Raw genomic sequence first — 25,233 nt, forward strand, 5'->3', positions numbered from 1 at the left:
TAAATCCCTGGCTGGCCCTTTTCTAAGGTTTCCCGCGGTAGTGACGTCACGTTTAAATGCCCCAAGCGGCGCGCTGATTTGCCAGGCTCCTGAACAAAAGGGGGAGGGGCGTGCCGGGGGGGGCCCCTGAGGGCCCCGTGGTCGGCGCCTGCGCGCGCTCAGTGGGAGGAGCCGGGTGCAGGGGGATCCCGGACTGGCTCGCGGGCTCCGGTGTCGGCTCCCAGCGGCTCCCACGGGCCCCGATCAGCTGTCAGGCTGCAAGCCCCGCCCCCTCCCGCCCCCTCCAGCCCCGGCCGGCCAATCGCAGGCGTCGATGCTGGCAGGTGCGGGTGTTATTGTTTTGGGCTAAAGTTAAAGGCCCCGAGACGGGAGAAGGAGTCCCGGTGTGTCCGGTGATCAGAGCCCGAGAGACAGCGCGGCAGCCGGGGCCTCCCTCCCCCTCCCCCCGCTCACAGCAGCCCGATCTACTGACACCACCCGGGGCCAGCGGGGACCCCCCCGGCCAGTCCGTGTCACCCGGGATACACAGGGGGACCTCGCCCCCAGCCGCCCCCATGAGGAGAGAGATGAACGGGGTGACCAAGGGCCGGTTTGAGGTGAGTGATTGGGGGGGCGGGATGGAGGGTCTGCATCCGGGGAGAGGGGCGCAGGGTATCCCCCCCTATAATGGCTCTAGTCTAGGTTTATGGGGGGGTATATTGACAGGCAGGGCGAGGACCCCCATAGTATACCCCACACCATGAGGACCCTCAGTGTATCCCCCCTATATGTCTATAGTTCTGTTAGGGGGCTGTATTAAAAGGAGTGAGTGCCCCTTAGTTGATCCCCCCCCCCTCCCCTATGTATATCTTGTTATAGATAATCCCCCCCCCCCTATATATGTCTATAGTTGTGTTGGGGGGCTGTATTACAAGGAGTGAGTACCCTTTAGTGTCATTGCTCCCCCCCCTCCCTATACATGTCTAGTTATGATCTGGGTTTATTTTGGTGGGGAGCTGGGGAGAATTATTTATATTATTGAAGTTGAGCTTCTTTAGGTGTTTGGGTAGAGAGAGGGTGGTCTGTTTTTTTTTAAGGGTGTCTGTGACCATCAGCTGTTGTGAGTGGAAGGGTAATCTCTTTGTGCTTGTATGTCTGACTTGTTAGGAAGGGGGGGCGGCTGTGTGTCTTTGTGCTGAAAAAAAGCTTCGTGCCACAAACTCATTAAGGAATAGGGGGGGGAATCTGTGTGTGACAATCAACAGGTATCTGGGAAGCGTGCTACTGGTGTGTATGTGTCTGACTTCCATTTTTGTTTTCCTTTTTTTAGAAGGGGGAATTATGTTTTATGTCTGACTGTTGTTCTTTTTGTGTCTGACAATCATCTGTTGGAGAGGAGGTTGCTATGTGAGTCTTTGTGTTCATGGGGAGTGTCTGTGATATTCGGGGGGAGGGGGATGTTTTCATACTGAGCTGTTTTTGTAGGGAGTTGTGTGTCTTTGTGCTAAAGTTGTTAGTGACACTCAGCTGTTAAGGAGGAGGAGTTTCTGTATGTGTATGTCACACTCAGCTGGTATGGATGTGAGTTATGTGGATCTTTGTGCAGATGAGGAAGTTGAAAATGACACTCAGCTGTTAACGAGAAGAGGATGTTTTGTGTGATTGTGACACTTAGCTGTTCTGGATCAGTGGGTAGACAGGCACAGGCTAGTCTTAGAATAGAAGCTGGATTATTTTCAACAGGGCCTGCAGTATAAAATTTACTCATCCTATAGAACAAAGTTATGTTAAGCAAGCTTTCAATTTATTGCTCAAACTCTGAGTTGTCAGTGGAGAATTGTGACAATCCGTTATTCACTAAAGGCCAATTTTTAATTTTTTTTTGTACATTTAAACATGAAAAAATTTTTTAGCATAAAGTAGTAAATATAGCTTAGTTGGAGAATTTTACAATTTTTGCCTATATTTTTTGGGCACGCCGCTTTAATTTACGAAAATGCAGTGTTTTGTGAATAACCCTGAATATGAACTACATTTAAGGTTTTTGTATTCTCTGTGTGACCATTAGCTGATGTATGCGATAGCGTTTAGTAATCTATAATTATTTTTTATTTTGAGGGTGGACCAGGTTGACATTTGGCTATTAAATGCTGGGAGTGTATGTCTGACACAGAGCTATTATATGCATGAATCTGATGTCTTAACACGGAGCTATTTATAAAAGTTCAGTGATGTACATTTACAGTCTTCCATAGAGATGGTCTGGAAATGTGGCACTACTACAAACCAGTAGATAAAGATCTTTAAAGGGACACTGTAGGAACTATAACAATTTTATCTCATGGTATTCTGTCTGCTATCCTCTGCCGCTGTCCTTCCTTCATTCAATGCTAAGCCATTTCCAAGCAGGGACCCTGGTCACCAACCACTCATCACTATTCAAGGAATGGCTAATACACTCTTCCAGCTATATTAAGTAATACAAGCAATGGGGTTCTGTGAAAGGATGAAAGCAATCTGTTCATAGTCTCAGCCAATCACGGCCACTCATTGCTGCTTAGGCTAAAGCTTCCTCATTAGTCCTTGCATCGCAAAAGGGGTAGGCCGCCAGAGACTCTTGTTAAACAATAAAGGAAAACTAGAAACAGGAATACATACATGAATTCCTGTCACTATAGCTGTGAAAACCTAGTTTAGGTTACTGGCCCCCTGTCAACAAAGTAAAAGGTGTGTTACTCTCTTTTATTACAGCGTCTCTTTGCGGCTGGTCCCTCCCCTGCTCCGCCTCCTTGGCTGAGGTCATGAAACTTGACCATGTCAGCCAATCCAACGCTTTTTATAGCAAACTATTGGGAGGGTATTGCAAAGGTGTCAAAATGCTGTGCCAATCAACATCTCCTCATTTCTATGAGGAACGTAAAGGCCACTAGAGGTGTTACTCGGCAGTAATATTAAAAAGCCTGCAGGGATATACTATATACAAACTCTTCGGCTATGGAATCAGCAAAACATTGGCAACTTCTACGCACCATGTGCCTCAACACTCGCTAACCCCACTCTTTGACTTTATGTGGTCTTCCGCTTCCCAGCTGAATTGCTGCTCTTCCTAAACTCTCTCCCTTTCTAATATTACTACTTACAGTTGATTGCGGAATACATAGCAGGGATGAAATATCACAAACGGATTTATTCCAAAGGTGGCATCCCATCACAGTACCACACTTAAATTCAATGAGCTCTTACCTGAACCTGTCCCTCGTGGGTGCCACCATCCTTTTTCAGGCAGTTCTCTTCTGCTCTTAGTGCATGCGTGAGAATACAGTAGGTTTATGGAGGGTCCTGCAAGTCTACGGGATCTTCCATAGAAAGACATAAAACACATGCAGGGAAGGGTGACAGGAGAAATAGAAATATTCAGGATTATTCATCAAAGTGAGAATTGCTGGCAATTCAAAGTGAATTTCAAATTTAAGACCAAAATAGCTGAACTAAATACAGAATTATCATGGCGAATTTTTTTATTTGGCACTTTTGACTTAAGTGAATGTTTGATTTTTTAATTTTTTTTTTAATGCCAACAGTTATGTGCAAAGAGCATAGCTGATAACAATGAAAGAAAGGGAGCTAACACGGAGGCACCCATTGCCAGGATAGAAAATTAAAGCAACACTATCGAACTAGGAATGCAAACCTGTATTCCTAACACTATAGTGTCACTGTTCCTAACTTTAAATGTCCGATGATGACCATGGCGTGTTTTTTTTTCTCCTCTTTCCAGTGTTGAGGCTCCATAGGCGATGGCCAGGTCTCTTCCTCCAGCGACATCACGCTCATAGTGGTATCTAATATGAATGTTTTGCACTTGATGTGCACACATTAAGCCCCCCACCCATAGGGAATCCATTGAATCTGTGCTTTCCTGTGTTAAATATGTACATTTTTAGAGATCCTCTTGAAAAGCGTTAGTATGTCCAGTGTGGTTTAGAGGAAATAAACAGCCACAAGAGGTGGAGTAAAACAAAGACTTTTATGATAGTTTCTAAAAAAACGGCAATAGTTTACATTGCAGGGTTAAACAGACATCGATGAAGTGATCTGGGTGCCCATTGTGTCCCTTTAATTGCTCAAATTAACACACGTATTGGTTAAATATAGGGATACATAAACAGAATATTAAAAAATACAAAACCTGGGAAGTTGCAGTTCTCCTTTAATATTGTTGTCCACGTGCTTGCAGTTTCTCTTAAGGTCATGACACATTATTTCAGTGTGATATCATTTTAATTAAAACGTGTGTCAAAGTGCAACAAGCAAAATTCAGTTATGTGCTTGATAGTGTGTTCATGACGAGGGGGCGCTCACGAAACCACTGTGATTCGAGTGAAAGTTTATGGATGCCAAGGGTGGAGAGTGCTGTGCTTGTGATGTGTCAGCAACTGTTATGCACTGCAATATGTCCCAGACAGGAACTGCTGTTCTAATAATTGCTAATACTCACTTCTGTCTAATGCACAATCTGCTTTGACAGCAGCAGGAAGCTTCAAATTGCCTTAAACACAAAACCTGAAACTGTTGTATTAAGCTGTTTAATGCATTTTTTTTTTATTTATAAAATATATATTTTCAATTTCTACAGCAATATTGGTGCCAAATAACAAGGGTGTTGCAGTATGCGGTGATACCCTTTTCATTCCTGAAAGTAGTAGGGTGTTTTTTCTTTTTTTGTTTTTTTTTGTTTTGTTCTGGTTAATATAAATATATGTAATTGTTCATTAAAAGAATAGTTACTAGAAATTGCAGGGCCCCACTGCAAGAATCAATGCACCCTCCATATCATTCATGCCACACAGTCGCCTTATGTGTGGTGGTTGATTGTGTGTGTGCTTATAATTAAACTCCCCATTTTGCTTATCTTTATGCAGGTAGGGAGTCTAATACCTGGTGATCCAGTGGGTTCTGCAAGGATACACAAAGAGGTAAAGCCCCTCTAAAGTGAATGTCAAAATAGTGAATAATACATCTGTGCTTAAAGGGACACTAAAGTCACCCAGACCACTTCAGCTCAATGAAGTGGTCTGGGTGCCAGGCCCCTCGGGTTTTAACCCTTCAGATGTAAACATAGCAGTTTCAGAGAAACTGCTGTGTTTACATTGCAGCGTTAAGCCAGCTTCTAGTGGCTGTGTTCCGGACAGCCACTAGAGGCGCATCTGCGACGCTGGAGGCATATTATGCCTACATCGTGCAGAGCTTCCATAGGAAAGCATTGAGAAATGCTTTCCTATGGACACTTTGAATGCGCGCGCGGCACTTGCCGCGCATGCGCATTCGGTTCTGCGGGGAGGAGAGGTCACCAGCGCTGAGGGAGCCCGGCGCTGGAATAAGGTAAGTGACTGAAGGTGACTTAAGCTCTACATAAAAATACTTTTATACACTCTACCTAGAAGTAAGGGAAAGCATTAAAAAGAAGTGCCACTTTAACTCAACCAATGCTATAATATTTGGGAAAGATTCCTTTATTAGTTGCTTGGATAGGTACAAAGTGGTGTATCTCCTAAATGTTTACCATAATCCAGGGAACATCAACTGGATACCTAAAGTGGAAAGGATCAAGATGTGTCTAGGGTAATATAGGGATCTAGAGGATAATTCTTTGCTGTGTCCTTTTTAGAGGGGCTGTACCTCTTTCTTTGTGTGTATATATTTACCACGGTTAAGCCCTAGGGGAGAATTATCCTTAGGGGGACCTCTCTATTTTTTTTGGTGCTGCAAGGATCTCCGGTGGTCTAGTGGAGTGGGTGCAGACTACTGTACATGCTCCTTCTAGTTGACACTCATTCAGTGTATAAGGGCTTTCCCGTGGCAACCTGGTGGTAACGCTCTGATTTATTGAATCCGTGTTGGGATTGCAAGGGAGCGCTTACCTAACGCTCCCGCACAAACTTTAAAAGATATTGAACATGTTGCCAAGATGGCAGTATATTAAATGACTGATTTTACATAAGGCCCAAGCCAACATATGGAACTCCAGGGCCCGGTTGCCATAGTGACCCTGGTAGTTCTGCCACTGCTCTATGACAATGTCTCCTATGAATGGAAATGTTAGGGGCTTTGCTTGTTTGTATTTTACTGCCCAACACGCCACATGTTTAAGAAAGGGGGGAACCATTCTGGTGGTCTAAATATTGCTGTTAATCAAACCACTGCCAATAATGCCAAAATGTTCTAATGGCAGGTTACGGTCCGCTTTAAAATGCAGATGTTGTGGGACAATAAACAAAACATTTTGTAAACTACACTAAATTTGATGTATTAGGGCTTAGGCCTACTTCAAAAAGGCTAAAAAGCTCATTTAAAAAGTCTGCATGCATTTTGCTTTTTTCCAGTAAGTGAAAGCCAGTGACATAACGGAGATACTCCTCAAACCAGACAATGTTTTGCAGTCTTCTACTGTTCTGTTTAATGTGTGTTTGTGTAAGCCTCCATTTCATGTTCTCATTTGACTAGAGTGGAGATCAGTTTGAAGTGGACTGAATACAAAAGCAGAAGACCAGAGTTTGACTTTCAGAGTTTCTTCCCTGTGCCACTGTTTTAAATTGTGGTTACTTCTGTTCGTCTTAATCTGGTCAGCGAGAACCAGTCTAGCCTTTCTGTCTGACCTGACCTTTTTGCCCACAAGTTGCTCATTGGGTTTGCCTTTATTTATTTTTTTTGGACTGTTTCCTGTAAACTGTAGATACTATTGTGAAAATCCCAGGAGTTAAGCAGATTCTGCGACACTCAAACCATCACATCTGGTACTGTCATTCCACGGTCAAAGTAACTTAGATAAACAACCAAACATCTTGACCATGTCTGCATGCTTTTATCCACTGAATAGCTGCCACATTATTTAACTTTTCAGAGCACAATGATTTTTATACATAACTTTACATTTTTCTGCTACTTGAAACCTCTTAAGCCAAGCGGTCACATGTGGTTTTACGTAAAGATCTTAAAGGAACACTCCAGGCACAATAACAACTTTATCTAAATTATGTTATGGTGCCTTCAGGGGAATCATCCGTTCTTCCATGGGGGGGAATGAGATTGGTGCTGGAGGCAACCTTGAAGTTAAAATATTTGAGAACGGTTCAACCCCTGACGGTAAAAATGTGTCTGGGGCACCTTCGGGCACCATAACTTAATTTAGATTAAGTTGTTTTGGTGCATGGAGTGTTCCTTTAAAATCTTATTGTAAAACCACAAGTGAATGCTAGGATTAAGAGGTTTCTCGTAGCGGAAAAATGCAATGTAGGAAAGTTGTATAACTTGTATATTTTGTATTGTTTTTTTTTTCCCACTTTTTTTTGTTTCATGGAAAAAATACATGTATCTTTAGGCATTATTGACCTCTTTAATTAGGCATCTAAATTCTGGCCCTCAGATGTTGCTAATCAAGCACATGATTATGTGGCTGTCTACTGCAAACAATTTTGAGAGTCGTAGGCCATCAATATGTGCGGGTCAGTGCTTGAAGACCCTGTCTTAAAAAGACAGCATTTGTGTGTACACATTGCCAATCTCTTTAGATTTGTATAGCTCGGAAGAGACCAGCATTAACAACGATTACATATACCTTTTTACCATAAACATCCGTGATTATTACTTGGACAATGACTTGAGATCCCTCCCTGTAAAAATGTTGCCCAACCACATACCTCCCTACATTCCACATTTTAGGATCTGTCTTGCAGCATCCTAGGCTCTTATTATCTTTGGTGTCCTGCTTTTGGAACACTTGGAAATGCAGAATGAACTCATGCACATGACTTCTGGAACTCTGTTCATGCTCAGGACAACTGGCCAGGTGCATGATGGATCAGTGAGTACGTATACTCGAACACCCTTTTAGTTGTTTTCCACTGTTACATTAGTGATGTTTGCTGCATCATTGGTACCCTAACTTTTTATGCTGCTTCCTCATCTTGGTTTTGTAATCTTTGATTTATACCTCCCAATACTAGGAGAGTTGCAACCAGATTTTGGATGACAATGGTAGTGTGCCACCTCTTGAACCACCCTTAATTAGAGTAAGTAAGTGCTATTCTATTATAATACCTTTTATTCTTTCTCATTAATCAGCATCTAAGAATTTGGGAGAGCATTGACACCTGTAGCATATTTTACATAAGGCCCAAGCCAACATATGGAACTCCAGGGCCCGGTTGCCATAGTGACCCTGGTAGTTCTGCCACTGCTCTATGAAAATGTCTCCTATGAATGGAAATGTTAGGGGCTTTGCTTGTTTGTATTTTACTGCCCAACAAGCCATATGTTTAAGAAAGGGGGAAACCATTCTGGTGGTCTAAATATTGCTGTTAATCAAACCACTGCCAATAATGCCAAAATGTTCTAATGGCCGGTTACGGTCCGCTTTAAAATGCAGATGTTGTGGGACAATAAACAGAACATTTTGTAAACTACACTAAATTTGAAGTATTAGGGCTTAGGCCCTTGGCAGCACTTGGGTTAACTATATCCTCTGGTGTGTCAGCTGATTGCGCTCAGCCAGTGAGCTAAGGCATGAACTGCAGAGAATAGCTGAGGACTTTGGCTGGTAGTGTAGGCGAGAGCAGACTCTGGTTGAGGGCTACAACATGCTTGGAGCATTCTTTTAACTGGATGTTGCAGACATTTCTATGACTATACCCAAGTCCCCATTTAAGTGATCAATTGTTGGCATATATAAACACATTATTGCATTCACATCTGCACACTGGATAGATCAGTCCTATATAAGCCGGTCAGCACGTGATGTCTTTAGTGTTGTTTTGCTGCTCTGTCTAGCCAGGTTTATTCACCCTTCCTCCCACATACAATAGGGAGTGGATTCAATATACTGCAAAATATAGAGCATTGAAACTTAAATGGGAAAATGTTGGGTAACCACTTCTGAGTAGTCATTGCTTGGCTACTTTAGTCTAAAATTTGCAATTTCAGTTTGCCACAGCTTGGTGGTCCAGAACTTAACACGACCTCTGAACATGTCCTGTGGTATCTTGCACCAAGACATTAGCAGGAGATTCTTTAAGTCCTGCAAGTTACAAGGACCTCCATAGATCGGATTTGTTGTTCCAGCAAATCCCACAGATGATCAATCAGATTGAGATATAGGGGAATTTGAGGCCATTTGTCATGTTCCTCAAACCTTTCCTAAACAATTTTTGCAGTGTTCATTATCCTGCTGAAAGAGGCCACTGCCATCAGAAAACACTGTTGCCATGAAGGGATGTACGTGGTCTGCAACAGTCTCTAGATAGTTGGCACGTGTCAGAGTAACATCCATGTTAATGCCTGGACACAAGGTTTTCCAGCAAAAGATTGCCCAGAGCATAACACTCCCTCCGCCTGCCTTCTTCACATAGTGCATCCTGCTGCTATCTCTACAGGGGTCACCAGGAGCACTGTAACTGGTCTTCAGCAACGCAAACCTGTAGGCCACAAACTGCTATGCACTGCGTGTTCTGACACATTTTTATCATGGACAGCATTAACTTTTTCAGCAATTTAAGCTATGTGAGCAGACCAGACAGGCTAGGCTTCGTGCCCCACTGGGCGTTCGTGATCCTGATGCAGATTGACTGGTTGTGCTTCCTTGCACCACTTTTGGTAAAAACGTATCTCTACATTCTGGGAATACCCCACAAGACTTGCCACTTTTCAGATGTAATATCCCAGTACACCCTGCACACTACTGGGGGCTCTGTAGTGTCCCTGCACACTACTGGGGGGCAGTGTGGGGGTAGTGAGTTTATTTTTCTTGCTGACTGTAGAAGAGCAGTGTGTGAGATTGTGACAGTGTGGGGGTGTGCAAGGTAACACTATATAAAAGGGTTGCGGGGTGGGGGTGGAGGGGGTTGTGTGAAAAGGCTGGGCACTAAAAGTCATTCCCTGGTGGACAGCTTTCCAGTCTCTCTGCTGGGTGCAGAGCTGCAGGCCATGTGATAGAGGTCTTGCGAGCTCCCGGTGCGTTGCCGCGGGTTACTGGGAGTCTGCAAGCTGCATGGTGGCAGTTTCCACGGGCAGACTGATCTGAGGGGCCCCCTCCTGTTGTCAGCCCACGGTCATGGACCTGACTGGACAGTCTGCAGCCACCTCGGGGCCTATTTTATGATGGCAGGGGCGGCAAAACACCGCCCATGTCAGAGTGCCTGGGCTTGCCCTGTTAACAAAAGCAAGTTATGATGTATTTGTCTCAGCTTGTCACCCAATACAGTTACTTTGTCTTCCAACTCTCATCATACTCAGTCAGATTCAGACTTCGCATGATGACCGTTGTAGATCACAGTGGGGGGGCCTAAAATGTTAAAGTGGAGGGGAAATGTAGTGTGTAATAGTTATTTTCCCAACTTACCATGGGGTATCTGTATGACTCCTCCATGCAGCCTCATTCTTAAAAGCGCTCAGATTGGCTGCATAGCAAAGACCGAAAGGATTGGTGGCACACCAAAGCATGCATTATGCAGGAATGGTGCTGCCGCAGTGACCAATATTCACACATAATACAAATTAAGAAACCTAAAAATACAATTATCAAACTGCCTATCTAAGAAAACAAATATGGGCATTCAGTTCTACCATATGGCCATATTGTGTTAAGCTCACCACTACTTTACAGTACCCCAATAACTGTGGGTCCTATAACAATTCTAAATGTAAGAGACAAATTAAATAGTGCTAATAAGCTGATTGGCTGCATACCTGCACTTTTGTACCTAGGACTTGTCCTGGCACACGTGGTTTAGGCAGCCTTGAACTCTGTTTCGTGTTGCCTATTGTTAAAGCGGCACTGTCATGCCGAACTTACCTTTCTTTAATCGATTCCTCTTCTCTCCCTCTCTCAGGATCTGTTCTTCATCTCTTCTTATCTGCTCTAGTTTTCTTAAAAACATAAGACAAAGTAGGGACTACTTTGTATTATGGAGGTTTCCTACACTTGACCAACGGAGGAACAAAAGTGTGCCCGGTTTCCTGTGGTCAAAGCAATTTTAATACAATTCTTACCTTTCCTCTGTGATCTTACGATGCTTCCTGTCAGTATTCCCGAATGGCCTGTCATTTAGACAGGACGCCGGCGAAACTACCGAATTTCGTCCTAACAGAATGAGCGGCGGGTGGGGGCCCTAAATTATAGTGTGTGTGTGTGTGTGTGTGTGTGTGTGTATATGTATATATGTATGTGTATATATATATATATATATTTATTTATTTCAAGAATATGCACAGTGACTATAGCATGTAATCTTTTATTTTGGAAAATAATTAAAAACAAGAAATCCTGCCAATATGGGCAGGGGGAGGGGGGGTAACAATGTACAAGAATTGATTCATTCAAAGCTTTCTGTTCCTATTTAGATGTTCTCAAACAATGATGAGGCTCAGATTAATAAGAAGCTTCCCAAGGAGCTTTTGCTAAGGTAAATACACGGTAGAGATGTACATGTGTTTAAAAAAAAAAAAAAATGAAAAGCACACCAACATTCAACTGTCTCTCCAAAAGCATGGTAATTGGTGACTCTCTTTAAATGAAGACAAGCCTTTAATACCAGGAGGAATGTGTTGAAAAGGCCTTCGTGTCTGCGGTTGCTAACCTGACTTCTTTTTCTTTGTGTGTTTTTTATTTTTTTTGCAGGATTTTCTCCTTCTTAGATGTTGTGACCTTATGTCGGTGTGCTCAAGTGTCAAGGGTAAGTGAAGAGGATGGAATGGTGTGTGTAGGATGTGTATGTTGCTTTCAAGGAGCATACTACTAATGCCATTGATTTGGTTTCAGGCTTGGAATGTCCTGGCTCTTGATGGCAGCAACTGGCAGCGAATTGACTTGTTTGATTTTCAGAGAGACATTGAGGTACTGTTGGGGCTGGCAACTTCCTCTCCCTTTCTCCACTACCCTAGCAACATCCCCGTCAATTGTCCTTGATATATATTCTTCTCATGTGCTTGCATTTTTTATTTTCCTTTTTTCTTTTGTGTATTATCTCTATAATTTTTTTTGTCATCTTTTTTTCGTTTGGTATTGCAGGGTCGTGTAGTAGAAAATATCTCTAAGCGTTGTGGGGGTTTTCTACGCAAACTTAGCTTGCGGGGATGCCTTGGTGTGGGAGATAATGCACTCAGGTAAGAAGTAGAAGAAATCCTACTTGTTTCAGCGATACTCCCCCTCCTTATTTCCTTGCCTTTAAAAGAATAAAAAAAAAAATTGTTTTCAAATCTGTTGTGTGACGGGCTAACCGCCAAAGAGCGCTCTCTCCGGTGCTACCCAAGTGGAGATATCCACCGGAGAGACGCGAGCTGCCTGGAAGGCTTTGCCAGCCAATAGATGGGCTACCATTCAAACTGGTTTTGCGCCCTTTCTCCCGACTGGCTGGCAAAACACCTCCCTGAGCGCCGATTACTGCAAATTGGTTTGCCCCCTTTTTCCTGATTGGCGGGAAATTTGAATCACTGGCCGAAACAAAGTGTTTCTGTGGAGCTATTTTCGGGTATGTACAGAGCCTCCAGCCCAAACGACGATTTCTCGAGCTCTGAACATCTGATGGCTCTGCAATTTGCTGGGACCAAGAGCTATTTGGGATGTATGGCATGTGTGGTTACGTTACTGTATTGTGTGTAATTTTGTGGTTTTTGTGTGTTCGGCTTCCTGTGTCCGGAATATGCCATTATCTCCCAGACACAGCGGCGTCGAGGTGGGCTGATGTTTTGTATTGCTGTAAATGGAGTCCCCCTGTGGGGGTCTGGGCATAAATACTGTATATCTTGATGCAATAAACCGTTCTTGTTCACCCTTCACAAAGACTCAACTAGTGTTTGGGTGATAACATGATTGCCCTTCTGAAAGCGGCTGTAATCACTCTAGGGGCTGGGCACAACTAAGAAGGGGCGACCACAGGTGGTAGTAACCCATCCTTGAGATGGAATACCGCCACATGTTGTCATACATTTACTGCAGAAATAGTTTATTTCTGATAAAAGCTCTGACTCTAAAAATAAGTCTGTGTAATATTTTTTTCCTATTTGCATACTAACTTTTCTTTCTCTCTAACAGAACCTTTGCGCAGAACTGTAGGAACATAGAGGTTTTAAATTTGAATGGCTGCACCAAGATTACAGATACGTGAGTGAGCTTTAGATGTCTGATCTTTATATGCGAGTGAGTGATCAGAGCAAGTACTTGAGTGAAATATTTCCTCTACAGATCATATAAAATGTAATGACTTAATGGATTATTGTATTGTGCACTAGGAGGTGTGAGCGATGGCTTTGACTTTTTTTTTTTTGTCTTTTGTGATCTTCCTTGTAGAACCTCCTCGAGTCTCAGTAAATTTTGCTGTAAACTGAGGCACCTGGATCTGGCGTCTTGCACATCCATCACTAACCTGTCCCTCAAGGCACTCAGGTGAGGGAGGAGTTAAATGGAAATACGGGTAGTTGATGAGCACACACAGGGGAGATGGAGAGGGAAATGTAGTAGAACCATGAGGAGATTGTCAACTTTCTAGTTGTAGGAAGACCTAGATGATTGAATCCCATTATTTGTCTCCTTGCATAACTAGAGGAGAGTTTGTAGTTACAAAAACTAGTGTTTTAACAGGCAAAGTTATACACGGGACATGTTAATATTTTTATTTATATATATATATATATATATATATACATATATATATTTATTCTCCATCTATCCTGACATCTGCAAGTTTCTCACTTTTTTTTTCATTTTTTATTTTTTTTAGCGAGGGCTGCCCCCTCCTGGAGCAGTTGAACATATCTTGGTGTGATCAGATAAGCAAAGATGGGATCCAGGCTTTGGTGAAAGGCTGTGGTGGGCTACGATTCTTATCGCTTAAGGGTTGCACCCAGGTATTCAGCCGTATTCTATTTTTGGTTTCAGTCTACCTAGTTTGATTTCAAAATAGCTATCGTTTCGTTGGATTGTATGGGGGTGAAAACACAAGATTAAAAGATACCGATTTGTTGTAAAAACAAGGCTTTTCTTGTTTTTGTTTTGTTTTTTGCTTTTTTGTTTATACTTGGCTTTTGCAGGGTGTTTGTTTGTGTATCTGTGTGTATAAAGCCATTTATCTCAAAAGTCATCATTTAACCAAAACATTAAACACACAGTAAACAGTAAGTCATTCTGAGAACTTGTTTTGCTGTGTCACAGCAAAGTTTGTACATATAAAATTTGTAGGGACACCCTTTTTTCACTTTTTTAATGTATTTTTTTTTTTTTCTTTCTGAACTAGATTTATGAAATGCTAATGTATGTCCTAAACTTGACTATTTACAAGCTCATACAATCTGTCCAAATATGCTACTAAACTCCCTTCAAACATCACTCACTCGCACACACCTACCTCCCAGGCATTACACACACCACACTTTTTCATGTCCTTTCACTTCCCCCACTTCCAACCAACTCTGCTTTTGGCCTCAGGCCGATCTCTTCTTGACTTTAATAGCGCCCTTCATTTGCTGTATGTAGGATTGAATACTTTTATTCAGGCAGCAACTTGAAGGTCTGGGATTCATGAATGTAATCGAAGAGGAGCCTGGGGGTTCTCTGCCTCTTCTGGAACAGATCTCCCTCTGCTCCATAACAAAGTGCAATGTAGTTAGGTAACCTCTTGTCTGTACACTGGCTGCAATATAATATTGATACTGTACAGCAAGATAGCCGTGTCTGGCCTGATCAGGAAGATCTTAACCACATGATCCCTAGCAATATGGCTTAGCACCACAAGGTGATATTACACAGTTGGCTTAGGATATGCATGTATATAACATATTTAAAAATACATATTAAAAGATAACCATTAATTAGCTCTGTGAGGGTGTCTGTTCCCCTGCCCATGGAATGTCATGCATATACAATAATCTAATATGATATCAAGCTATAAATTAGCATTGTTTAGAAGAGGGACATGTCTGTTTTATATTGATGCATTGATTCTGTGTTTTTATCTTCTGTAGATTAAACTAAAAACAAAGATTTTGTGACACTACATCTTAAAACCTAGTAGTTTTTTTTTTTGTTTTTTTTGTTTTTTTTTTTATTTATTTTATATATATATATATATAAGTTTAAATTTGCTCCTTGCTCTGCATGCCTAATTATATAATGTTGGGATCAATTTTGTTTAGGTAAGATCATTTTAATACTAAACTGATCAATGTAAAGGAAATTGCAGGGTCAAAGCTCCGTAAACCTAAAATGCCATTAAATAATCTGGCATGAAAGCGGAGGACAATTTAAATGTGGTAATCCTACCTATTTGCTTGTCCTAAAAATGATTTGTTGTTATATATTTCATAGGACATTATTGTATTTGTTTAAAACAAGGCTGAGCGAAATTGGAATGTGTTGCCCCCTATGTGATGATCAAAAACACAAAACAACCTATAACCCTGTGTGATATGGCAAATACAAACCATGTTTGTATATCCATGGAAACTGATTGGTGCAGACCAGGCAGCCGTTGGCACTTTAGATGTTATGGGCTACTTATCCCCTGATGCTCTGCCAGCATTATTGCTGTAAGAGCATTATGGGAGATGTAGTCTACATTATTTGGCGTGCCTAAGGTTGCCTTCCCCTAATATAGATGCTCAAAAGGCAAAGTTTTGGAAGGCAGGTTTTACGTCTATAAGAACACATGGTTACATGGACCCGGTGCGAAAATTGCCCTGGGCTTCCCCTCACTTGCTATCTCATTCCCTTTCCCTCCCCAGCCCCTCCATGTGTCTCATTCCCTTCCCCTCCATGTGTCTCATTCCCTTCCCCTCCATGTGTCTCATTCCCTTCCCCTCCATGTGTCTCATTCCCTTCCCCTCCATGTGTCTCATTCCCTTCCCCTCCATGTGTCTCATTCCCTTCCCCTCCATGTGTCTCATTCCCTTCCCCTCCATGTGTCTCATTCCCTTCCCCTCCATGTGTCTCATTCCCTTCCCCTCCATGTGTCTCATTCCCTTCCCCTCCCCTCAGTAAATAATTGCACTGTGATGTATGTAAAATTGGAAGAAACAAACTTGAGCCAGCAAGCGTTTTCTTACATAATAAGAAATACTAAAACATAATGTTATAATTCAAAGTAGGAACAAACTAGAAAAATGTAATGAAAGTCAATTTCAGACTGGGCAATAGATGCTTGTGGTGGTCTTCAAGTGGAAAGCTAAATCAAACCATACACAAATTCCTTGGTTGTATATGTAAACAGGCTTGATGGCATATTCATTACTTGTCACATATAATCTTTCTGTGTTTGTCATTCTGTCCCTAACATGCTCTTGATTTTGTCTTTCTGTAGTTGGAAGATGAGGCTCTTAAATTTATTGGGTCCCATTGTCCAGAGCTTGTAACGTTAAATCTACAGGCGTGTTCAGTAAGTTCCCACTGGATCATGTATGTATTAAGTAAACTTTATATATTTATGAAAGCTGGGTTTCCAGTGCTTTGAGTTAATTCTGTAAACACAGAGTTGTGCTAATTATCTGGAAGCCAGACTCTTCTCAACTGGGGATTTAAGCAAAACAATACCAGAACCAACCCGTGAGGATTCTTGTTAAATACTGATACTTTAAGAGTGTGATGTAGAATGCGTTGGCACATCCCCAGAGCTACTCTTCTCTGTTAAACTAGCAATCACTTTAACAAAGTAAATGAGGTTTTACAATTAAAACGTACACTTGGAAATTCTAACACTGGAAATTTTTATTCTCTCCTGGACCGGAGTGTCTCCATATGTGCTCCCTCGATAGGTCTGCTTATTGTACCTGTCATTCAGGAGGATGAACTGAAAAAATGTTTTTGGCTTTCCTTCTCCAGTGCAAGCCTGGTTGTGCCAAGACTGAACCGGATTGTTGTACCAATTGCTTAATTTTTAAAGTAACATTCAGACGTTCTAAACCTATTTCTGCCCACTTCTTAAATTCAGATTCAGGGGGGGGGGGGGGAGGGGAGGGGAGGATAAGAGCTACCTGCTCTGCTCTCCCTGCCTGCACCCTGTCTTATCAGAAAGTCCAGGAGTCAGCCTGGAGCAGAAGCGGCACAGTGATACACACATGGTGTCCTATTCCCTGTGTCTCTACCACTGCACTTCTTCTGCATAAGTATGAGCCTCGCTGAGGAGACCAGGAACAGAGAGCAGAGCAAAGGCGACAAAGCACAGGGCCAGTGGAGTACTCTCGGTACAGAAGTCTTGCAACCTCTGATCCTGTTAAAACGCTGGCTAGCTGCCTGTCTTCCCCCTTAACCAACCTCCAAGGTACAGGGCCACAAGGCCTGTGTGTTCCTGTATGTTCAGTGTGATGGTACCTGCTTGCGTGACTGTCAGTAAGCAACTAAATACTGATTAAGGAACAACACACACAAAAGTACAGTTTTACATTTTACAAAACTACTTTAGATTACATATTTTGGCAAACAAATATGGGGATTCAGTTCCACCATGTGGCTATAGTGTGTTAATCTCACCACTGTCACAGAACCCAATATTTGGGTTCAATGATGTAGTGTTGGGCTTCACAATAGTCACAAAGCCACTACGTTAAGATGTGTTATTGATGCCTAGTGTCCCTTTAATGTACATTTAAAAAAAAAAAAAACTTAGCGTAACATCAAATAGGTGATTTTCTGTATTTTTCTGAAATAGTGTAACTTCCATAAAGATGACTATTCCTCTTTAAAGGAACACTACAGTGTTAGAAATACAATATTTAATTCTTGTTGTTGGATCATGCTCCTCCTTCTCCGCCATCAGCGCACATTTGGCCTTCCTTATAGGAACGCATTGAGCCAATGCTATCCCATGGGGTGTGTATGTGTGTGTGTATATATATATATATATATATATATAATGTTTAACACCGTGAAAGTGACTATCTGGTAGAAAACAGTATCTATTAAACTGCAATGTTTTACATGGACACAGGGACACAGCACCCTGACCACTTCAATTAGATGAAGTGGTCTTCGTATCTGTAATGTCCATTTAAAGGTAAAGTGGTTTCTGCATTAGCACATTGCACTAGACTTTACACAAGTTCTTAGAACCTAACTAATTCCATTCTGTTCAGTTTTATGAATGTTTCTTTACTTTTGTCCCAGCCCTGATGGGCACAGCTGTCGCTTCTGTCCCAGCTTTCATTGCCTCTGTCTTAGCAGCAGATCACGGACGATGGTCTCATTACGATTTGCCGTGGATGTCACAAACTCCAATCTCTCTGTGCCTCCGGTTGTTCCAATATCACAGACTCCATTCTCAATGCACTGGGGCAAAACTGCCCCCGTCTCAGGTAACTGCCCATGTCCTAGTACCGTATAGAATGTAGTCTTACAGGCAAATATTCAAGTTTTTTTTTTTTTTTTTTTAAACTTTACTTACAGTAGTGCAATAGACCTGTGTATATAAAAATCTCCCTCCCCTGTATTGGTCCTCATTTTATGTATTCAATGCATTTTGATATTTTAATTGACTTTTGTGGTGTCGCTCGCTCTCGCACTCTCTCCCCCTCCCTCCCCCCCCTTCTCTCCTCTTTATCAGTCGCCACACCCTCCTAGTGTTATGATTAAGTCATTTTAAATGTTTGTAAACTTTAGGTATGTTAAGCTAGTTTTCAATAGGTTGATCTATATTCCTAGTTTGAGTTCTGTATGAAAAGACCGCTCTTTGTTTTATCAAGAATAGTCAGTTCCAGTGTTGGCTATAGACCAGACTTTAATAGGGTTTTGGGGAGGTTTGGAAAATGGGGTATTTTGTTTGTGAAAACACAAACTATTGGACCTTCTCAAGGGTCACTGTAAGCACCATAACCGGTTCAGGCTGCCATCTCCTTGCACCTTCCCACTGCGAAGTCACTTATTTTTCAAAACATTTTTTTTTAAAAATACTTTAATGCCATTTGAATGTCATGAAATTGATCTCTAATGCAGAAGTTAGAGCTTCCACTCTAGTAATACCTGTATTGGGGCACCGGATCGTAGAGCATAGAATCATCCGGTATGAAGTCTCCATTTACTACAATGTCAATAGTGGTGTACAGTTGTCCTAAAATGTTACCGTGTGCACTAGAAACCATTTTTAAAATGCTACTGCTTTCAATGACTGAGACACTTGATCTAACAAATGGATTTACCCATACCCAGTATACTAAACCGATTAAAGAGTTATTTAAAATCTTGTGCAAGATCCCAAAAGTGAAGCTATTTTCATAGGAGTAGGGGAAACGTGAAAGGCTCTTGTTGTTCCCTCAAGTTTTAGAACTTTGCATTTTATAAATGTTCCCATTGTTCTAGCTTTTTGTACATGGTACCATACGATCAGATAGTCTGCCTGATAATGATCATTCAGCTGTGGTGGTTTTTGTTTTAGTGCAAATTATCCACTGTGTGTTCAAACAATATATCTGTCTGCTCGGACAGGCTGTATACTATGTGCTTAAAATCAAGACAGCAAGGTACAAATCACTCAAACTGTAAAATATTTTTCAGAGAAAGCTGCTAACTACATTTCCAATTATTACTTTGGCACGGATTTTGACAGTACTGGAAAGTCTAGGAAAATTCACTACAACCCATTTCATTTTCTTATGCCAATAAGTTATTTCTGTGTGTGGGGGTGTGTTTTTTTTTTTTATTTTTTTTTTTTTTATTCATTTATTTTTATTTGGATTTTAATAGTCTTGTTTGTTCTGTGTTTTTGGTTTTTTTTTTTTTCCTATGTGCAACACATTTTTCTGAGTTTAAACTCAGTAAGTAAGCACTGGCTCTTATAAAATTGTTTATTCAAGTCTTTTGTCCATATAGTGTGTGTGTGTGTGTGTGTGTGTGTGTGTGTGTATATACGCATAGCCTTTTGAATGTAATGTGTATTATTATTTTATTTTTTTTCAATTTAATTTTTTATTATACTTTGGAAGATTAAACCAGTATTAAACAGTTATAGTCGTTTAATCATAAGATAAACATCAAAATATGAATATTACATTACAGTGCATACAAAGCTACATAAAAAGACATACAACATAAAAAAGATATCGGGTTAGCCATCGGGATCTGGGAGGTGGACAGAGTCAGTGTCGCTTCTTTAAAATAATCATTTAGAGCTAGAGCCACTTTCGGAATGGTATTATCTGTGTTTTATCTTACAAATGCATCTATGCCAGGGTTATTAATTTAAATAAGGCATAGATAGTTTATTCTTTGTAGTAGTCAAACCATTTCCCCCAAATCTTACTGTAGGAACTGATATTGTTATCCTTAAAATACACCGCCTTTTACATTAGACCATGATATTAAATCTGGGTTTTGATCTCTGTTATAAGAGGGAGATATATTTTGTTTCCATTTTCTGGCAATGCTCAGTTTGACAGCCATCAAGACATGTATAGTCAAATATTGGGAGAATTTATCAATTTTTGGGGAAGTCTAAATGGAATAAGAATCTTTCTGGAGATAGCGTAATATTCAATTTTAAATCAATAAAAAGTTTAGATATTTCCAATTTAAGAATATCTATCTAATCCTGTCCCAGCACACATGTTTGAATGAGCCACATTCCCTATTACAACACCAACAGATATTTGAGGAGTTGGCTTGGAACTTACATATTTTCGTAAGGACCATATACCCTCTATGGATAAGTTTAAGGTATGTTTCCTGAATGTAAAGTATCTTAAATAGAAAAGCAATGGGAAAAAAAAAACCTCACCCCCTTTCTACCCCCCCCCCCCCTTTCATCACAATAATTCTTATCTACCTCCTTCCTTCACACTGATTGTTAACCACCCTGATTGCATGTGTCCTAATGCCTATTGTAAAAGCAGTATGTCCCTCTCGGTAGGTTAACTAATTCTGGTTTGGTGATCACTGGTCTGTGGAATATATGAAAGGTCAGCCTCTCACATGCCCATACTTAATAAGCCACACACACCTACTCTTAACCACTCACACAAAAATATGTAGCTAAATAAATGCATATGGAATCCCAAATAAGCAGTGTTTTTGAAATACAAACTTATAGCAGCCAAGTGTACCCTCAAGTTCATTACTCCCTCCTCTTGTCTCCTTACCCCACATTTCATTGCCCTGCCCAGCCATCTCTTTTCACACATAGATTACACCTTTCTCTTGCCCCCTTACCCTGGTAACGTAATAAAATGAGGGTTCCGTGTGCGAGCCTTTTTAGATATTTCATTTATTCTTTGTATTTTTAAAAACTCTCTGGTTGAGGGAAGAGGAGTGGATATCTTGTCCTATCCTCTTGGCTTCCTTTAGTTGGTACTACAAAGTAGAAGTCAGAGCTGTATATGGTGATAGATGCTTCTGTTCCTATGCTGACTGCGCATCCAGTTCTCCGGCTAGAAATGGAACTGTACAAAATACACACTCGTTGCTTTTCAGGAGCCCACTTGGGGCTATAACCAGGGTAAAGCTCCCCAAGTGATATGCCCTGTCTCTGAGTGCTGACACATTGTGTGTGTTAAATTGCTTTTTCTTATGCACATTGGGGAAGTGCATTGTTTTCACTGCTCTACACTGATATGGTTTTTAAGGTGATTGTAACCTATTTTGGTTTTATTTCTACACTATCTTTTTGCTTTGTAAATGCAATTTTGTTATTTACTTTAGAGATTGATTAATTACAGGAAACCTTTGTTGTAGACCGGATTAGGCAGGTTACAGAGCGAAGCTTACATTTTGTTTCACTGGATTTGTACATTTATGAGTTAACAGAATTTGAAACCCTTCTCTGCTTTTTCTGTAGGACAAGGATAACTGATTTTCCTGTGCTGTCTTCACTATTGCTTCTTAGGAAGTCTGGTACTTTCTTCTTATCAAAAGTAATGGAGTGCAGAGGGAAAATTGCTCTGCCTCTGGCTTGCTGAAATAGGCCATGTGTGCTTTCACTATCTTCTATGTTTTTCTGATGGGTTCTAATGACCATCATTTAACTCCACTGAAAGAGTCAGGGCTACATTGTAAAGGGTGCTTTCAATTTAAAAGCTATAGTATAGACATTGTGTAGTTCAGATGTATAAACTAGTTTCCCAGAGATCTGATCAGGTCCTGCATCGTGAAAGAGAATGAGTGCTATATACCAGTGAAAGCTCGTCTTGTGAATGCCGAGATTATTATTTAAATAGTGCCAGGTTTTTTTTTCTCTTCTGAAAAAAAGTTATTTAAAGTGAAAATATTTACTCTTATAACAGAATACTTGAAGTGGCACGATGTTCACAACTGACAGATCTGGGATTCACCACTCTAGCCAAAGTAAGACTTGTGCTTCTTTTTTTTTTTTTATTTTCTTTCTAAATACCCCCTCCAACTCCATTCCAGATCATCATTCTCATTTTTCCTGTAGAATTGCCATGAGCTGGAGAAAATGGATCTTGAAGAGTGTGTCCAGGTGAGATGGGCTGAATTAGATAATGGAGGGTTTACTCAAGGTAAAATATTGACCACTCCCCTGCCCCCCCACCCCCCCTGCCTATGTAGTAGACCCTGGATATACTTGATAACTGGCTTTTGACATCCCAGTTGTAGTATATGGAGATGGTGGTGGGTTGTCTCTTTTGTTCTTAACCAGTTCTTCTATTGTAGATCACAGACAGCACTCTCATCCAGCTCTCCATACACTGTCCCAGACTGCAGGTCTTGGTGAGTATCGATCTGTGGATGGAGCATGAGGCTGGTGAGGTGCATGAGGATGAGTGAGAAGAGTGGCAATGCCACAGAGGACTAGATACTGTGATTGCCTTGATTACATGGGTTTTATGAAGCTGGGAAGGACACAGGAGATAACTGGCATCAAATTGTTGGTAAGGGTGACACTAATACAGTGGAAGAATTGAAGGGAGGTTGGGGACGACACAAGGTAAAAGGGACGCTTGGTGAATGTTTGGTAGAGTAGGCTAAGATGAAGAACAGATGGTTATTGTAGGCTCAAGGAGGGTCAAATGTGTTGGCACAGTATTTTATTGTTTCCCTTTTATGCCTACAGAGTCTCTCGCACTGTGAGTTGATCACGGATGATGGAATCCGCCACCTGGGCAATGGAGCATGTGCCCATGATCGACTGGAGGTCATAGAGCTAGATAATTGCCCTCTAATTACCGATGCATCCCTGGAACACCTAAAGAGTTGCCAGAGCCTCGAACGAATTGAGTTATATGATTGCCAACAGATAACACGAGCTGGAATCAAGAGGCTACGGGTAAGGGGGGAATAAATTGCTTGTCAAATGCTCCCACTTAGTGTTGGGTGCTAGGAGATGTTTGTGTTTTTTGTTTGGTGTTTCTATTTGGGGGGAGGAGGGGGGGGACTCTTTTAAATCTCATCCTTACAACCATTTCTCTTTCAGACACATCTACCAAATATTAAAGTTCATGCCTACTTTGCTCCAGTCACTCCTCCTCCCTCAGTAGGAGGCAGCAGGCAGCGGTTTTGCAGATGCTGTGCCATCCTATGAGAGACAAATCTTGGGAACCTTCTCCCATCCCTTCCCATTTGGGATTCCAGGTGGACTCATTCACAAGAGAATGCGCCAGCTGTTGTGGCTGGGGAGGGGAGCGAAAAAAGCATTCCCTCCAGAAAATACCCACCACCCCGATGAGATGAGGTGGTGTCAAGCAAACCCCCCTGGGTTTTTTTATTTTTTTCTTTTTTTTTATTTTTTTATTTTCTGGTGGAATAGTAACTTGAGTCCTGAACAGCTGGAGAATCCCACAGCACTCCGGGAGTAAAGTCCTCATCAAAGCAAGGGATCAGCTGCTACATTTAGGAGAAGTGAGAGATTATCAATGTTGCTGTTTAGGGCTCTGTCCCGACCTCTTTGTTGCCCGTTCAAATCAGGCGTATTTATAAAGAGGAGGCAAGCTGTGTTCTGTTGTACTTTTTTGAAGGGGCAGGTATCCTGTTTCTGTGCTCCTAAATATGACCAGGGTGAGATGGTACACGGTAACCCTTTTTGGTGTGGTTCAACTGGAGAAAGGGATGGACGCAGGAAATCACATTTCTCTGCTATCGAAGGACCTGATACACACCACCCCTTTTGACATCCCATGTCCCTGTCACCTCTGGCTATGTAAGAGGCAGTATCGGGGGCCCACTCATCTACTCTTGTAATCCAGGGTTGTACATCTCTGTACACTCTCCAAATTCACATAACGCATTCCCAGCAAATAGAAAAAAAACCCACAAAATAAAAAAATTATATATTATATAAATATATATAAATATAGACTTTGTACAATATAATTTTAATGATATTGCGGGTTGCTGCCTCCTCAAACTCGCGTGGATGTGATAATGATGCCAATTATATGAGTAAAAAATTAAAAAAAAACCTACAAATGCTGTGTATCAGGATATAACTGAACGCTGGGCTAAGTATTGTTTACACAGTGTGTTTAGATGTCTGAGAATGTGTGGGTGTGCTTGTTGATAACTTAAAGGTGTGTATCTGTCAAAGGGCATGTAAACCAATAAGAACACCATTGCTGTTGATGTATGCATTTCCGATCTTTTAATCTATATTGGCAAAGTAACCAAACTAAATGGCTCCGGCATCAGAAATCTTGCTTTGCACGGTTATGTAGCACTTAAAAAAAACAAAACAAAAAAAAACTGCCTATGCCTTGTGTGATGATTTTTAAATCTGTTCAACAGCTTCTTATAAAAACTGAATAAAAGATTTCTAGATAACTAGACATCTTATGGGCACACTGGGCATTCTGTTTCATGGCTTTCCTCTTTTCTGCACAGTGGAATGGTGGGAACCAAGTGGCTTAACTGTGAGAGAACCAGTTTGATTGGCAGCTGTCATCACATGACCTCAGTATATGTATTTGCCACATGCAGTGTGAAGATTGTACGTTGTTGTTCTGTATAACGTCATAAGCATCGTCCTCTGTACACTGTGCTTGCCAAATTGATGCAGTTTAATGCTACCTCTGTCATTCGTATAGAGTTAAGACTGCATTCACCTATGGTTGCCAACATTTGTAGACATCTGCCCATCTCACAAATAATGCTCATTGTGTCTTGGAGCTGGAAGAAGAAGAACTTCATATGGGTATATCTGTTAATCTATGCAGTTGTTGATCTTTTTTTAATAGGGCAGTGTATAGATAGATCATGGGTAGACAACCTTTGGCACTCTAGATGTTGTGGGCTAGATCAGCCATAATTCTGGCAAAGGATTGGTGGAGATGTAGTTC

The 25,233-nt window shown here is 41.3% G+C and overlaps 1 protein-coding gene across 2 annotated transcripts; it reads left to right on the forward strand.

Moving 5' to 3' along the window:
- The first annotated feature begins 279 nt into the window (after positions 1-279).
- FBXL20 (F-box and leucine rich repeat protein 20) lies at positions 280-23,894 on the forward strand. 2 transcript variants are annotated; one of them, XM_063459102.1, is made up of 15 exons: positions 280-596; positions 11,374-11,435; positions 11,651-11,705; positions 11,792-11,866; positions 12,041-12,135; positions 13,064-13,132; positions 13,319-13,414; positions 13,749-13,875; positions 16,323-16,397; positions 18,176-18,309; positions 22,225-22,285; positions 22,377-22,421; positions 22,616-22,672; positions 23,016-23,228; positions 23,376-23,894. In XM_063459102.1, exons 1-15 carry the CDS (start codon positions 555-557, stop codon positions 23,481-23,483), a joined length of 1,314 nt encoding a protein of 437 aa, XP_063315172.1. In that variant the 5' UTR covers positions 280-554; the 3' UTR covers positions 23,484-23,894. The 2 variants fall into 2 exon arrangements, with proteins under 2 accessions (XP_063315172.1, XP_063315171.1); XM_063459101.1 differs by having other exon boundaries at positions 481-596; positions 18,179-18,309.
- Positions 23,895-25,233: the final 1,339 nt, after the last annotated feature.

The sequence above is a fragment of the Pelobates fuscus genome, chromosome 6 (assembly GCF_036172605.1).
Source record: "Pelobates fuscus isolate aPelFus1 chromosome 6, aPelFus1.pri, whole genome shotgun sequence".
Taxonomy (NCBI): Eukaryota; Metazoa; Chordata; class Amphibia; order Anura; family Pelobatidae; genus Pelobates; species Pelobates fuscus.